The sequence below is a fragment of the Papilio polytes genome, unplaced genomic scaffold (genome assembly GCF_000836215.1).
Source record: "Papilio polytes unplaced genomic scaffold, Ppol_1.0 DF823912.1, whole genome shotgun sequence".
NCBI classification, from domain to species: Eukaryota; Metazoa; Arthropoda; class Insecta; order Lepidoptera; family Papilionidae; genus Papilio; species Papilio polytes.
This window is the reverse complement of record NW_013525292.1, coordinates 1,406,229-1,422,504: the sequence shown is the minus strand read 5'-3', so window position 1 is coordinate 1,422,504 and position 16,276 is coordinate 1,406,229. Positions and strand designations below refer to the sequence as shown.

The following is a 16,276-nucleotide window of genomic DNA, read 5'->3' as shown; positions in this document are numbered from 1 at the left end:
TCCAAACAGACCTAGAATCGACACTGCATGTGTTTGGAACATTTATTAAAAACAATATAATTTGTTTTTGAAAAGTTTACTTTCTTGACTAATATACGACATAACGTGTTACAATATATGTTAATTCTAACATAGTATAGCTTATTATTTTATGTGTGTTATCCGTGAACGTTATATATCATGAGAACGTGTAAAAGAAATATTTAAATTCTAAAATCTATCGTCAATTTTGAACAAGCGAATGACAGTGGCAGATTTTTTGTAAATTGAAAACTGCTGATGAACTTTTCATTTTGTTGTAAAACACATAAAAAAGTAACTTGCTTAACATTTCCTCAGCCTTTTTTAAAACTCTTTAAAATTGATTATTAGTGACATCAGTATGAAAGCCAAAACAACGAGGTAAGAGTTTTCAATACTCGAAATAAGTATGAAAGCGACAAATTCGTATTCTTTTACCTAATACATATTTATTTAAAATCGTACTAATGTAACCTAACACTTAAAGTGAAGTAGTATCTATAAACTAGTCTTATAACAAGAATATAATGATAATGGAATTTCAATATTGCATTCAAATAGCCTTAATTAAGTACATATAAAAAAGTGAAGCGAAAGCGAAAAGCTATTTTGCTCGGCATCGTATAAAGATTCTGTCTGGATGGTTCGATGGAAGGAACCAAATCCGTGAGTTTCTTGTCAAAAAGCACGCTTTATGCAAAGAAAAGTTACGATCTTAATTGAGTCCACATAAAAGCTGTCTCCTAGAGTACGCAAACGCTTTTGTTTTACGTTCATTCTAAGTTTTAACAACTAGATAGCGTTTTATTACGCTTCGGTTCTGGTTCGCTTTCACAGCAGTGTGCAGAGGCCATTACAGTTTGTGCTATACTAAATTAAATATCTTAAGATCTACGAACTTATCCTAAGGTAACTTCCGTTTTTTAACTTTTTGTATTCAGGAGGTGGATGATTATGACATTCTTTGATTTCAATAATATATCCTTCGTCACTTAATCGTATGCTTGATTTACATTTACTTAGTTTTTTGGAACAATAATAAGTTCTACCTGCACGATTATTTCGAGAGTACGTGAAGCCGTTTGCCATGAGTAGAGTGCTCCCACCATACGTGGAGATGAATGTATAATGCTTTGTCAAAACTGTAAGAAAATATAAAATTTAACAATAAATAAGTCTTCTAGCGTAACCACAATCTAGTCAACTTTAATACGAAATTCTTTCGGTGTATTTCGGTTATAACACAACTTCGAGAGAAGTACGAACGAGTATTTTTGTTTGGTTAAAAAAACGCATACTTTTTTATTTATTTAATTTTATTTAAATAACAGATTTAAAACTAAATAACTAAAAATAAAACTTGGAAGGAAAACAATCATTATTTACAACCAGATGTTTTCAATTTTAACTATAGTACCCAGTATTATAGTTGGCACGCAAATGAAATAGCAAAGTACCACTGATAGTGAGGTCGATATTAAACTATTAGCTTTCCGCGACTCCGGACGAGTAAAATAAAAAAGGAGTAGCCTATGTATTCTTCTAGAATATCTTCTATATCTATACTAAATTTCAATGAAATCCGTTGAACGGGTTAGGCTGCAAACTCTAACAAACCTCCATCCATCCATCCATCCAAACTTTCGCATTTATTATATTATGATAATGATATTATGAAAAGCATGATTAAAATCGACACCAATGAAAAAAGCTGTCACTGATAGGAAAAATATTAAATCTCATTTTATCGACATACCAACTTAAATACCGAGTACTTAATTGTTTTAACTACCTTCAAATACATTACGAATATAACTTCTTGTAGTGCCCTTCGTTTGTAATTTTGTATTGTGGAGGTCCATGTGAATGTTCCCCCCTTATTTCGACAATCCGTCGCCGTTCATCCAATCGGACGCTGCCTTTACATTGAAAACCTCTTTTAGAGCAATAAAAAATATTTTTCGAACGATTATTTTGGGAATACGTGTATCCTTTCACCATGAGTAATTTGTTACCGCGATGTGTAGGTATGAATGAATAATCCTTTGAAATAACTGCAGAAAAAGAACAAAAAGTCAGTGAAATTTACGAATACCCTACAATCATCTCACTAGTTTCGTAGAAAAATCAAACAAAAAATGGGATCCACCTGCAAGAACTACCTTTCGAATAAAAAAAGAATTATAAAAATCGGTCCATTAGCGGCGGAGTTATGCCGTAACACACATTAAAAAAAATAAAAAAACATACAGACGAATTGAGTACCTCCTTATTTTGGGAATCCGGTCAAAAACCATAAACAGACCAATAAAGAAACTTCATCACTCGGCTCGTTATTTACATTAATTGGCTGTTCAAACTTTGAATATTTTTTTGAAACAACTTTAATGAGTAATTTTAGTAGACCTGTTTATCATCATCATCATCATCAACTTGCTCTTATCCCTTACGGAGGGTCGGCACAGTATGTGCTGCTCTTCCATACATCTGTCAGCCGTCATATCTGAATCCACTCCTTTCTTAAGCATATCCTCACACAATCCATCCATACTTTTTCGGTCTTCCTCTTCCTTTGTCGCCATCCACATTCATTCTTAACACTTTCTGGTTTATGTCCCCCATCGTTTCGTCGCATAACATGTCCATATGGGTCGGATTATTATTGCTAAAAAACAATGATTTTACATTTATAAAGTTGTTATAAATTTTACAGTTCCTACACTAGGTTCTAGGCCCGTCTTGTAGGAGCCAGGGTCCTTCCGTCTTAGTGCTATGTGAATTCAAATGTTTGTGTTTGTGTGCGTGTGGATGCATCATGTTGCGTATTGTATTTCTGTAGGTGTGTGTAGTATTGACAGACAAGTAAAATAAAACGACATCTTAGGAATGCGTAATGACGACTAACTTTATTATTCTTAATAACTCACATTATTTATATGCCACATGCCCTTTCTTTTTACAAAGATTTTAGAATTAAAGACAACAAATAAATGCCATTTATGATACTTACTAATTCACACGTTTTATTCTTATATTACCTTTTACATTTTTTATAGAAGAAAGTAAAAGCAAACAAAAGAAAATCTATAAGAATCAAAAGTAAATAAATATATACTTTTTTATCTTACTTCTTTTTTTCCAATTATTGCAACTAATAAAAACTATGTAAACCGCTTCGATGAACGAAACTGTCTTTCTGAACGTATGTGCGTTTGGTTAAAAGGTTCTATATCGGAGGACACCAGAGGGTTGTTGCAATTAGGCGACGTTTATTTTCTTTTTAAATCTTTGAGGTTACAAAATAACAATAGGTTGGTAGTCTTTATATTTTAAAGTAACGTCCAGTAGGTGTTTTTATATATTTCGGTCGCTCATGAAGATGTACGTTCTGAGCTTGATGGACTCGGCCGTTTATATCCAGCCTTATTCTCGCTTTACAGCCGGCGTCCTTTTTAGAACAGTAGTAATTGAAAGATGTTCCATTCTGAGAGTATGTGTACCCATCCAACATAAGCAAACGTTTACCTTTTCTAGTTGGTATAAAGGTGTAATTAAATGAACCTGAAACAATAGTATTATTTGAAATACCTATCTTTGAAAACATTTGTGATTAAAACAAACCAATAACTAACATCAGTACATGAACATATAGTTGTCTTTGTTTTTTAAAGAGAGTGAGTGGGATAGAAATATGTTTTTGTACATGAGAAAACATTTGTGATGAAAACAAACCAATAACTAACATCTGTGCATGAACATACCGTTGTAGTGAGTGGGATAGAAATATGTTTTTGTACATTTTTAGCAATAAAACTTACATTTATGTTAGTTTTTACGCCAATACAAATGATGCACTTATCTCGCTATCAAATTTACGATCAGTAATAATTAAAGACAAAACAAACTAATATATTAAATAACAATTATTGATACGATATTGTTAGGAAAAAGTAGGAAAAGTGGGGGGTAGTTTTATAAAACACTTGCAAGGAGTCTCACAGGGCTCGGTCCGACAGTCCGTCATTCGCTTAGAAGCTCAATAGCTGAGTACATTTCTAGTCGTCACCACGTAACGTTCGATATCTTTACATATGTAGTTGACTTTGTGTTAGTTTTAAAGTAATTAACAAGTATTGTTGATTTGGCCGATCGTCTATATTTTTTTAAATCATTTTTATCGAAATACCTAAAAATATAATATTTATAATCATAAACAAATACAACAATATTTTTTATTCTGAACTATAAAGCATATTATGTAATATACTTCAAGTCAATTTTGGTACAATTGATTAATAACAATTTAAAAAAGTGTTTTTTATGTTTAACATTTCTAACAGAATATTTACACTATTGGTCTTCTCATCTACGTTTTTTTTTTATTTCTTTCAGGATATCAATGTATTTTTGGGCCGTTGGTATGGCGGTGGAAACAATTAGTGAGAAGAAAATCACAAAACATTTTTTTCTTCCACTATTATACGTATGTTTTAATTTTACATCTTTTCTTATATTCATATTACCAATGTAAATACTTTACAAAATCTTGTTAGAAGTATCTTAAAATATATGTACAAGTTAAAAATACATAAATTTATACACACATAATTTAAGTCACACCATAGCTTAAAAAACAAAGAAAAACGGTCTAAGACCAAAAGTTCAGGAAGAGCGAGGCGATGGCGTATTTTATTACTTTACGTAGTATTATTACGTAAGATTTGGTTTTAACACTTGCCCTATCACCGACCTATTTTTTTTATATTATAAGATGGCAAACGAGCAAGGGACCACCTGAATCGGCCAAAATAGCGAAGCAACCGCTGCCCATAAACATCCGCAAACGCAGATGCGTTGCCTACCCTTAATCGACGAAGAAGGCGCACTAAAAGATGATATTTCCCCTTCCTATGCGTCTCCTCCACCGTCAAATGCACTTTCCCTTCCCATCCTTTCTCACAAGAAAAAGAAAGGTGGGAAGGAAAAGGGACCAAAAGGAAAAAGGGACGCCTGTCTTCTGTGTGGCCTACCTATAACACTTCTTTCTGTGACCTACAAGTTCATTATCTTAGAACGTGTTGTCTTATCTTTATACAACTTAGGATATTTGTAAATCTTTCTTCTTGACAAAAAGAACACTTCCTTCTTCTTGATCATCGCCGTCAGGTTCTTCAATACCACCGACCACCTCTTCAGAGTGTTCCTCATTAATATGCTTAAATAACAACACGCTGTCTGACGCGTCGGAGTGTATAACTTCATCGCACATCTTACATTTGTACTGATTGTCTCCTTGATCCTCAAAGTACGATGTTTCGAAGGTCTTGTCTAAAATTAAACATAATTATATATTTAATTGTAGGATATAATTTGTGTGAAGTAGAATAACTAAAAATTGTGTAGCGTTGAAACTTGAATATAGTCGGTTTAACTATTTAAATTTGTTTAAAGTAGCAAAAACTGAACTAACCTGTAGGTTTAATAATATATTTCTGTAGCTTGTCGATAGTACCTTTGGGTATCTTATGAAAATTAGGACTATTAGTTATAATTTCATACGCTTTTTCATGTACTAACAACAAATGACGCTTAAGATTCGACGAGCTTCTAGAAGATCCTGCGAGCTTCCTCTTACAAAGCTTGCATTGGTAAATACGATTCTTTTTAATTTCTTTAAAGAAATTCCATATGCGCGTTTTAAAACTTTCTGAAATATGAAATTTATTAATAAAAACGAAAACAAAACACATAAAAAACGAATGTTAGCAATTTGTTTTAAATGTAAAAAACACTTACTCTTCCCAGGGATTGCTCTATCCGCTAACCATTTGATTTTCTCTTCGAATTTTGCATCGTCTTCGCTTACGAACTCTAAGTTTCCAAAATCTACTATTTTATCGACTGCGTGAACTTCAGATACGATTAGACTTTCGTCTGTATTTGTATCATAATTTTTCTTTGAAACTCTGTCTCCAGATTCTCCTTCCATAGGCTCTCCTTCTTCCGTATTCTTTTCATTTTCAGGATCACTTTGTACCACTGTTGCAGTTTCATCGACCATATATTCTTCAAGATATTCTGCTTCTCCGATTGCCACTTCTTCTACTTCTATATCTTCCTCACTCTCTTTTATTATTTTCTGTGCCTCTGCCTCCGAATTTATACCAAATTGTTTCCAAAAAGATTTCAAACTTTCCTTTGTTTCCCTTTCAAAAACTTTAGGATGCTTAAATTTAATATGACGCTTCAAGTTGCCGTGGGCTTTCGGCATATTTAGAACATTATTGCACATTACGCATTGGAATTGGTTTTCACCCACCTCGATGCAATATTTTGCCCAAGGGCTAGGTTTCTTCCTAGTATCGACTATAAAAAAATGATTAAAAATGCAATAAACAACAAGGACCAATATATCACATTGACTAACATTAAATGACATACGTACAACGAGAATTATCCTTCTTTTCAGTTTCACGGTTCACAAATTGATGTTTTAATTTAAAGTGACGGACCATATTACCTCGGCCCATTCTTGTTGAGCAAATCTTACAAATGATTTTATTGTTAGAGAGTTTTTCGAAAAATTTCCGATACATATACTTATCTGCAAAACAACAATAAAAATGTAAGCTATATTTTTGATATGAAATCCTTAAATTTAAATATAAGATCATATAAACGATTAAATAAAACACTTTTTTTTTTAAAATATAGTTTTTATACTTATAAAAATAGAAGGTTTGTCATATATTTCTTCATTTTCATAAATTATACTGCATTAGTTAAAATACAAATTTGGCATATACAATAGTGGTTGGTTTTAACTTATTTTATTTTTTGATACCTTTACATTCGTCATTATTTTAAATAATTAGACCCGATGTACCTATTTTAAGAGTAAATATAATGTATAAGATAAAATTCAGTAAAATCTTATTTATATAAGTCCTTAAATTATACCATAAGCTCGAAATAAAATCACATCCAACTCGAAACAAACGATAACTAGGTGGTAAATCTTAGGTATTACCGGTAAGTCTTAGAATTCTCCGTTATTCCGACCTTTACAGTAACATATCCCATTACGAGGAAATAGTTTTACCTAGAAATTATTAACGTATCCAAGATAATTCAGATGATAAGCACATAAGTAGATAATTGTTTTTACAATTGGACGGTTATCAAATGAATGAAGCCAAGAAATTTTTTTGTTGTAAAAGTAAAGCTGACAAAGGCTATAATAGGCTGCTATAATAAAACTTAAGATATCTTCTAATAATAAATACATTAAAACATCAGTTTTCCACTAAAAAAATAATAACCAAACTTAATATTAAAAAAATGAGTATTTAACAAAAAAATAAAGTAACATTTATTTGTATCAATTTTTACGTTCTAAAAATAAAAAATATAGTATGGCAATCTTGTTGGCGACAAAGTTGTATAAGAAACAAATTATCATTATTTTTTTTAAGTTATGATATCAGACTCTATGATATTTACTAATATTCCTTGTAACCATGCCAAAGCTTGTGTCAACGGTCTATCAGGAATATTCACAAGGCAATATTTGTATGTTAACAGTAAGAAGTGTCACAATTTTTTTCAATACGTTGATAAATACGACCGGCGTTAGGGTAGTTAGCGATTGTAGAGAACAGAGTAACATGGAGATGGTTGATGTTGATGAAAAAGATTGGAAGCTATAATATTTCCATACTCGTCCAACTTTATGCGTGCTTTACAGCCAGTGTTCTTTTTCGTGCAATAATAAAGTAGGGTATTCATGTGCTGCGCGTATGTATACTCCTTGCACAATATCCAATGTTTCCCTTTCACCTTTGAAGATGGAATAAATTTGTAGCTAATGTTTCCTGAAAATACATCAGAGAATTTAAGAGTAAGTAACTATTAATAAAGACAGTTTTCATTTAAACCAAATGTTCTTTTAATAGTAACATGAGATATCAAATCTCCTTAATAAAAACTTGTCACCGATTTCCATTATTACATTTACTAAGGTGCTAATTTTCCTTCCACATCCTAATAAAGAATACAAAAATTATAATCAATTGAATACTTCTTTTGTTTAAGAAAATCTCAAACGATCACTATTTAAAAAAAAAACAATTTATTACTTTATTACAAACAAAAGTTTTTCTTCGACAATAAAAATATGCTTACATTATTAAACACCTTCATCATCATCCTCCTAATCCAACTCCCGCAGGATGGGCATACCAGGTTTTTGTCCTTCAACATAACTCTATCATACGTCATCTGTCATCACTCCCTTTTTGATCTTGTTACCTTTCACGCAATCCATCCATCTCTTTCTCGGTCTACCTCTACCGCTGTACCCTTACACTCTTATAACTAATGTTCTCCTTGTAACATGCAATTCATCCCTCCTCATAACATGCCCATACCATGCTAACCTTTTACTCCTTAACTTTTCTACCATTGGGGCTACTCTCAAACTTCCTCTACTATACTCATTTCGTATCTTATCCATTCATGTTGACCCACACATCCATCTTAACATTCTCATTTCTGCCACATGTAGTCTCCTTTCATCCGTCCCTTTTACTGCCCAACATTCAGATACATACATCACGACAGGTCTTACTCCGGGTATCAGAAACCTACTAGTATTTGGCACAATTTTTTCGAATGGCCTCCTGCCTGTTGCCAACCCTACTCGGGATAAAAACCTTCATATATTAAAAACATTTTTAATAAGATAACAAAGTTGACATTTGACTAAGGCTACATAATAGAAAATAAGCATTTAATTATATTTTCACAAATTTTCCTGGGTACAATTCAATACATTTCGGTGCCAAATGTTTATGATCAGATAGAGCCATTATGATTTTCCCATCATCATCAAGTTTGATTCTTGCCAAACAACCGGACTTTCGTTTCGAACAGTAAAACATCTTCGAACTCATATGTTGATAATATGTATGACCCTTGTACATTAAAAGTGGTTTCTTTTTATTCCTGCCACAATGTATCATCTTGTATTCAAAAGATTCATGAGCTGTAACACAAATAATTAAAATAGAGATAAATATTTGCTTATAAAATATTAAAGCCATTGAAGCCAGGGTATACTTAAAAAAAACAGTTATTTCTTAACCAGTATTCTCTACTCATCCATCTGAAACAACCTGTATAGGTGTTGTTTACAAAGCATTATTGTGATATTTTTTTTATAAAACAGAACATTTATTTTGTGCAAGTATTGAGGTTAGGAAAACCAATAGTTACATTATTTGATGCTATAAAAGCTATGTAATATGCCTATTGCAAATACTAAATCTATCATTAACTGCGACTTAACATTGTAAACTACCTGTAAAAAACATTACTTAGTATATAACTCCAATCCAGACCATTTTGATTGTTCTTTACCTTCTTGGAAATTGATCCAACAAAAGTGTTATGTTATTATGTAAATTTTTACCATTTACCATACAATCAACTTTTCAGTCGTCTATATTGAAAAACTTGTTACTGCAAAAAATTTTTTGCTACACAAGATAATTAAAAATGAAATAAAAGACTAATATTAATGTAAAGATTTATTAAAACACCTTTAAGCAAGCAATACACATTAATAAATCAACATTAACACATCAAGTTCTACCTCACATCACAATTCTACTTTGATACCAAAAAATATAAAAACAAAAAGATCTATCAATGAATTACATGCCTAGAAAATCTTAGACACATAAATAATATGGCAAATAGCCAGACATATTATAGTAAAAACAGATTTAAACTATGTAGAGGAAAACACATTGCACAATAAACAAACATATATGTTAAATAAGAAACTAATTCATTTAGAAAGCTATTTTGGGTTACAATAAGGTAATAGTTCATATTTTCAATACGTTAGTTGAACAACAACTACAAAAATAATCATACCAACAACAACATAATATGCTATTCTTGAAATCATAACACATAAATTAACTTTATTGATATAAACGGTGGTACAACGGTGTATCTTAGAGGGTACCTAACATTAGACATTATTAAAAATAGTCATTTTCAACACGTACTTCGAAAGATAATAGTAAATAATAATAAACAACTAACACTTACCTTCCCGCGTAGATCAGCAAATCGATTAAAGTACCAGGAATCGCCATAAAACCTCGAATTGAACACACACCAGATATATCACATATAGAAACACAATTAATAACACTATTAAACATAATTAAAACCCATAACAACACTCTTACAACTTTGTAATCTCACGACACATATAGGTTATTTCTTTAAGACGTCTTTTAATGCAATAATAGCACAACATACAGTTCACGTGAAAGTTATTTTTACACTCTTTAGTAAAATCGCACATTGTTGTAATAAGAGAAAGAACCAATTTAAACACAATAAAAACAAAAATCGGAAAATTTGTTTTTGACAATTGTACAACAACTAGGGAGGCACTAGTACTTTCTCGAATATCGGTTTTTGTAAAGTTTTTAGTTGTCGGATTTTAACGTTTATTTTATTCGTAGTATTTTAAAACCAAATTGAAAGACAAAAAAGAAAGGAAAAATACTTTTTGTTGCTCTTTATGGCAGTTTTAACTGAAATAAAACTACATGTCAAGTTTGTTCGGATGTTAACCGATTATTAATTCTACTTAAAGTCGTAATGGAAGCAATAAAGCGTCAATAACATGTTAACATGCAACATATGAAATATTGATGAACTACCAAATTATTTTAACATAATCCAAAATTAATTTAACGTGTATCTTTAAATTGGCCAAATCGCGAAAATAAGTGTTGTTTTTTGAAGAGAGAAAAGTTGAACTACAACTTTGACGTTTCAAACTTCAAACGCAGAAGTATAACCTAACTTAGTAGAAGTTTTGTTTATTTTCTATAATTCATTATGTTATTGTTGTTCCTTAATTATTTATGAAAGTGATATATTTCAGATGTATTCAAATTTTGAAATACGTTATGAAATGTTAACACAAAGCTTGAGTTCTATAGTGATCAGTATATTCGTGCGTTGTTCATAACATGAGAAAATATACTCAGTTTAAAGTGAATAGAGTTTTTAATATGAATAGTGTTAGAAGTTGTTTATTGTTTTGAATTCAGTGGGGAGAAATATCCGAGAAAATTTTGGGAATGCATTATTTGGAGTCAAGGTAAGTTTGTATATTATTACTCTATCCTGCTTTGAGATACCTTGTTACTATTTGGATACTATTTAACAAATAATGTATTTGCATATTTTAGAACAGAACTAATAATATGCAACAAAAGAGATATTACAGGCAAATCTTCACTGTTTTTCCTACAGATTTGTTTAACAAATAGGTTATAATACAATTACTACTATTAAAAATATAACTTTTTAGCAACTCAAGGTTAGCGATACGCTGTATACGACTCTCTCGCATTCCTTTATAACCACAACTAAAATGGTATTGTGTAGCAACTGATGAACAGTGTTTCCGAGACATTCATTTCAATGCCTAATCTTTTTTTAATTTCTTTCAGGTAAGTGTTACATATCTGCAATTGGTAAGTAGATGCAATCAACAATCCACCAATCGCAAAGAAATGTCAAACATACTTTTCTATACAAAAAGGTTTTTATGTTCCTGTTTGAACTCAAAATCAGGTGTTGTATATTTATTGTTTCTATAAAAATATTTCAATGAAAAGGTACTGTCACAAACTTTTATCTGAAAATGTAAGATGAATTAAGAAAAAAAATATTGACTTTTAATAATCAGATAATTTTTTAACTATAAACAGTGGTGCTTTATTTTGTTAAAACATTTTTTAAAATATAATATTTAAATGTACAACTTCAATAGTATTACCACAGCATGATTATATAATTGAGGTAAGAATTACATTAAGCTATTTTTAATACAAATTAATAAAAAAATGCAACATGCATATATTTGTAATATGTGAATGTGGCATTTATATTATGTAACAGTTGGTGCGGCAATACATATTTATTTATTTATTATTTAATGAAATGAAGTATTATATTCTCCTGAATAATTTTCAGAGGCTGTTATCATTCCTTCCAGCTTCCAGGATTAGAAAATCTATGCATGGATTTTTGCTGTAACAGGGATATATTTATTCATGGTGTAATCAAAAATAATGTGGTGCATACTGGACTTGTTCAAGTCATTATAAGAAAGGCTGTAAAACCTTACATCAAGTGAATCGGAGACACGGTTTAAATTAATCTCAATTTTAATGACAACCATCCTTCTTTAGATATAACTTTGCCTGCTGACATAAAATATATTTTACAAACAGAAAAAAAACCGATTTAATTTTCGCATTAACCTTTTATCAATAGCTAATTTAAAAAAAAACTATTGCTGCTTGAGTTTTTTCATGATTTACGTTTTGAAAAAACTTAAGCACGCTTTTCATTTGAAAATTTAGATAAAAACGGCAAAAAATGTTATAAAAAAATTACATTATGTATTTATTTTATTTTAGAAATAGATTTTTTTTTATTGTATTTTGCATTTTTTACTTACAGAAATACATTTTATTCTTTCGAAAAGAGGACAAAATCTATTGGTGTATAAACAGTATACATTTGCTAAGAACTGTGTTAGTAAGGCTAAAACCAGTTGGACTTGTTCTTCGAGGAGATCAAAAAATTGTAAGGCTCAGGTTGTTCTCACTAATGATGGTGAGTTAATTGTGATCAATGAAGAACATAATCATTCCATTCCCGTTTTCTATATGAATAATACAGGTAACTACGTAAGAATTCCTAATATGGAGAATGCGGAAAATACTGAAAAAAAACTTTTTTATGCCTAATAATTAAGGTTTCAATTTTCAAACTTTATGTCTAAAACTTTTAACATAGTGTTCTCATAAAAAAGATTATAGATATAAGATTTACGTAGAATTAATATAAATCATGCATTTTAAAGAAAAAGTAAGTATTATCTTTGAATAACAAAACAAATGTATTTTTTTTGATGAATTCGAGAGCCTTTTTTTAACATTTGATTGATTTGTACCAAAGAATAAGTATGTAATTTGTTAATTTTTTTTTTACTCTTTGACATGTGACTATGCTTACTTAGGTATTACTTAGTTAACATAAAAAATTAAACCTTATGTTTTTACCACTTATTTTTCCATTTAGTTTGATAATTTTGTTATGTTATTGATTTTTTTAATTATACAAATAATTACAAATTAATTAAGCTATATAAAGTGGATGTTGTAGTATTGAAGTAATTTAAAATTTACTTATTTATAAATTATGATTATTACAAAAAATAGTTTACTTGTCTATTCTAATTTTAAAAATTAATTTCAATTGCATGCAAAATGAAACGAGTAGAACTTGGGGTCGTGTAAAAAAGCTCCTTGCGGCAAATGTAATCAATCAAAAGTGTCCAAATGTTATAAAAATAGTTTTATGTATGAAAATATAATTGTTTGATTTTTATTGTCTATTATTTATATAACATTTATTAACATATAACTAAAGGATAGGCTAGTTAATATTAGGTCATATGACTTTTGCCTGTTACTCTAGTTTGGGTGAATCCACGTCTTTCCAGTGTTATTGAAGTATGTAAGGAATGTAGTGTTTAAGTATTTACTTGACATTTAAAATGCGCGTTTATTCAGCGTGCTTTGAAACGTGTTTTTTACTATCTAACTGCATGATTCTTATAAATCTAGATGTTGTTTTCGTAATTTTATTTATTACCTTAGTTTGACATTTTTAGATCTAATTAGCAGCTAGCCACGTTACAGACGCGTGTGGCTGCCTTTGGTCTGGATTCGTACATCTTATTTCCAATGGCAAAACATGTGCATAACTAAATAACAGCCGCGAGCGTCCAATGACGTGCGACTAGTCGTTAAGTCGGAATAGCAACTTAATTCTGAATGATTTTAGGTCCAGTTTTAATAAAAGGAAACAAAAAAGGCAAATACACACTGCTGTATAGAAAATATTTATTTACGAGACGTACAAAATCAAAGAAAGGCACCGTTTGGAAGTGTGTCGCGAGTAAATCTGATGATTGTAAGGCGTCATTGACAACAGATGATAATTTAAATATTGTAGTCATGAAAGGAGAACATTTGCATGAAAAGCCGGACGCTGAGATTAAGCCGAAACATGTATATTTTACTACACAATAAAAAAAAAAGATTAATCGTAGTGTGCTTTACATTTAAGTAGAAGTACGTTAGGTGTAAGTAGTTGCGGTAATAGAGTATTTTTAAATATTATTATTACATATTTTAGAATAATTGTAAAGGTTTTTTACCAAAAACTTTAATGTTTTTTATTGAATGAAAAAAGATTATTCTAGATTTTTTTCTTTTTTTAACAATTTATTGGACTAAGTCTGTATTGAACGTCACTTATGATATTCTTAAAATGCAAAGCCTTCGTTTCTTGGAACGATGAAATTCGTGTCTTGTTTTTTTAATGTTGAATTAATGTGTGCGGAAATGATGATGATGAATTCAACTGACATTAAATATAATATTTTATTAATAGTGCATGGTATGGTTACGGAATTTCTACCATATCTTGCTTATTACTCTAAAATTTAAAATGCGATTAGTGGTTTTTAGATGTGACAGAATAATGTATCTTTAGAACGCACACTCTTAAAATACTCACAAAATTGTCAGTAAATAATTGTAAAGTTAAATGTAAGGACATATGTCTTTTTTTATCTAATGCGTTATAAAATATTCTAATTTTAATATTATATTATTGTAGTGTGTGCGTTTTTAATATTGTAATGTAAGTCTTGTAAGGTTTCTAGCCCAATTTATTATCATAATGAAAATAGTGTTTTAAAATTTAAACAAAAAATCGCCATGATTGGCTATGCTATACATGTGCAATACGTAAAAAAATTTAAACATCGAGTTCAATTCAGTGGTTTACAGAAATATGAAAATGATACATTTTTATTTACTATTAAATTAATAGTAGATGTTATAATAATTCATTTGAATAGATTATTTGAATAAAATATACTTTACGATAGAATTATTGAAATAGGTTAAATTATTAGTAAATATAAGTACGTAATTATATAAGTACAATATAGTTCAATTTTACCTCAAATATATGCATAGTTACATATTTTAAAATATTAGCACAAAATAAATTTTATAGGTACCTCAAATTAGTATATGGAATATTTTTAATTTGTAAGTGGCTTTATTCTTTTATAAAATTATTGGGGCTTAAAATGTAGTCGTCTTTTAGAATAAATATTATTAACATTTGAAATAAAGTAGACATATCATTTATATTGTTGGTTTTTTTCTTTTTACGTCATCAAAGAATGAAAAAATAGTCAACGTGTTTATTAAGTCATTTAAAGGACTATTTTTACAAGTAAGTATTAAAGTTTAATTAGAATAACATTAAGTTAGAATAGTTAATGTCTTCATTTTATCAATTTTTAAGCTTAATTGTCTACTGAGTATAAATGGGCTATTCACACGTCTGATGAGAAATAATCTTTGGGCTTTAGTTTCTTTTAAACCTGTACCAATATCTCAATGGCTACCTACGAATGTATGTAGTTAACCCAACCAGCTACTCGATTTTTTTTTATTCTAATCTAGTCCTTTCCTAAAAATACCATAGGTTTTTTGTCACACCAAAGCGCTACATGTAAAATGCAAAAACCAAAAGAATCAATACTTTCTGTACTTATTTTTTTTAGCGTCAAAGAAACTTAAAATTACTCCATTGTGTTTTTTTCCTGACTCACAAAATGACGTGTAATTTGTATTCTTCGTGAAGATAATTTTATATATACAGTATTGTAGAAATTAAATATTCGTAATAGAACCATCACTAGCTATAATGGTTTAATTACAGTGACAGTGGTAACCGCGATAGATGGTGCTACCTTGCTCATGCTGAACGGGTACTCCTTTACCAACCCTTCGCCCATGAGTGGTGGTGAGCGATGGTACTGCTCAGGACGGATCAGGTGGAACTGCAATGTATGCCTACACGTCAACGATGATTACGAACTCGTATGCATCGCTAATGAACACAGTCATACTCCGCCCATCTACGAGAAAACAGATGACGGTCTTTATGTTGAAATCTTGGAGTAACTCGTGTTACAATAAAAAAAAATCTTCACTAAGCTATTTCAGTAGCCAGTACTATAAGTACAACAGTGAGTTTATAATCGATTAATTAT

At 30.1% G+C, this 16,276-nt stretch overlaps 2 protein-coding genes across 5 annotated transcripts in view; one reads left to right on the top strand and one right to left on the bottom strand.

Moving 5' to 3' along the window:
* LOC106102657 (protein tramtrack, beta isoform-like) overlaps window positions 1–16,276 on the top strand; it is a 241,060-nt gene that overhangs the window by 202,750 nt on the left and 22,034 nt on the right. Inside the window, exon 5 of one of the 4 annotated variants that reach the window (XM_013282200.1) lies at window positions 12,589–12,810. The exons of 2 other annotated variants lie outside the window; for them this stretch is intronic. In XM_013282200.1, coding sequence (XP_013137654.1) covers window positions 12,589–12,810 — 222 coding nt within the window. The remainder of the gene's footprint in view (window positions 1–12,588; window positions 12,811–16,276) is intronic. One more of the 4 variants, XM_013282201.1, reaches the window with a different exon arrangement.
* Window positions 4,977–10,510, bottom strand: LOC106102658. The gene is made up of 5 exons (XM_013282203.1): window positions 10,144–10,510; window positions 6,467–6,625; window positions 5,818–6,387; window positions 5,492–5,728; window positions 4,977–5,349 (listed from the first exon to the last, which is right to left on the bottom strand). The coding sequence occupies exons 2-5, from the start codon at window positions 6,615–6,617 to the stop codon at window positions 5,120–5,122; spliced, it is 1,188 nt and encodes a 395-aa protein (XP_013137657.1). The 5' UTR covers window positions 6,618–6,625; window positions 10,144–10,510; the 3' UTR covers window positions 4,977–5,119.

Coding starts and splice junctions, on each gene's coding strand:
- LOC106102658 (XM_013282203.1), bottom strand. CDS start 6,617: ATGTATCGGAAATTTTTCGAAAAACTCTCTAACAATAAAATCATTTGT. Junction 5,729..5,817: donor TAGAGCAATCCCTGGGAAGA/GTAAGTGTTTTT, acceptor TTCATATTTCAG/AAAGTTTTAAAACGCGCATA. Junction 5,350..5,491: donor ATATATTATTAAACCTACAG/GTTAGTTCAGTT, acceptor GTTTAATTTTAG/ACAAGACCTTCGAAACATCG.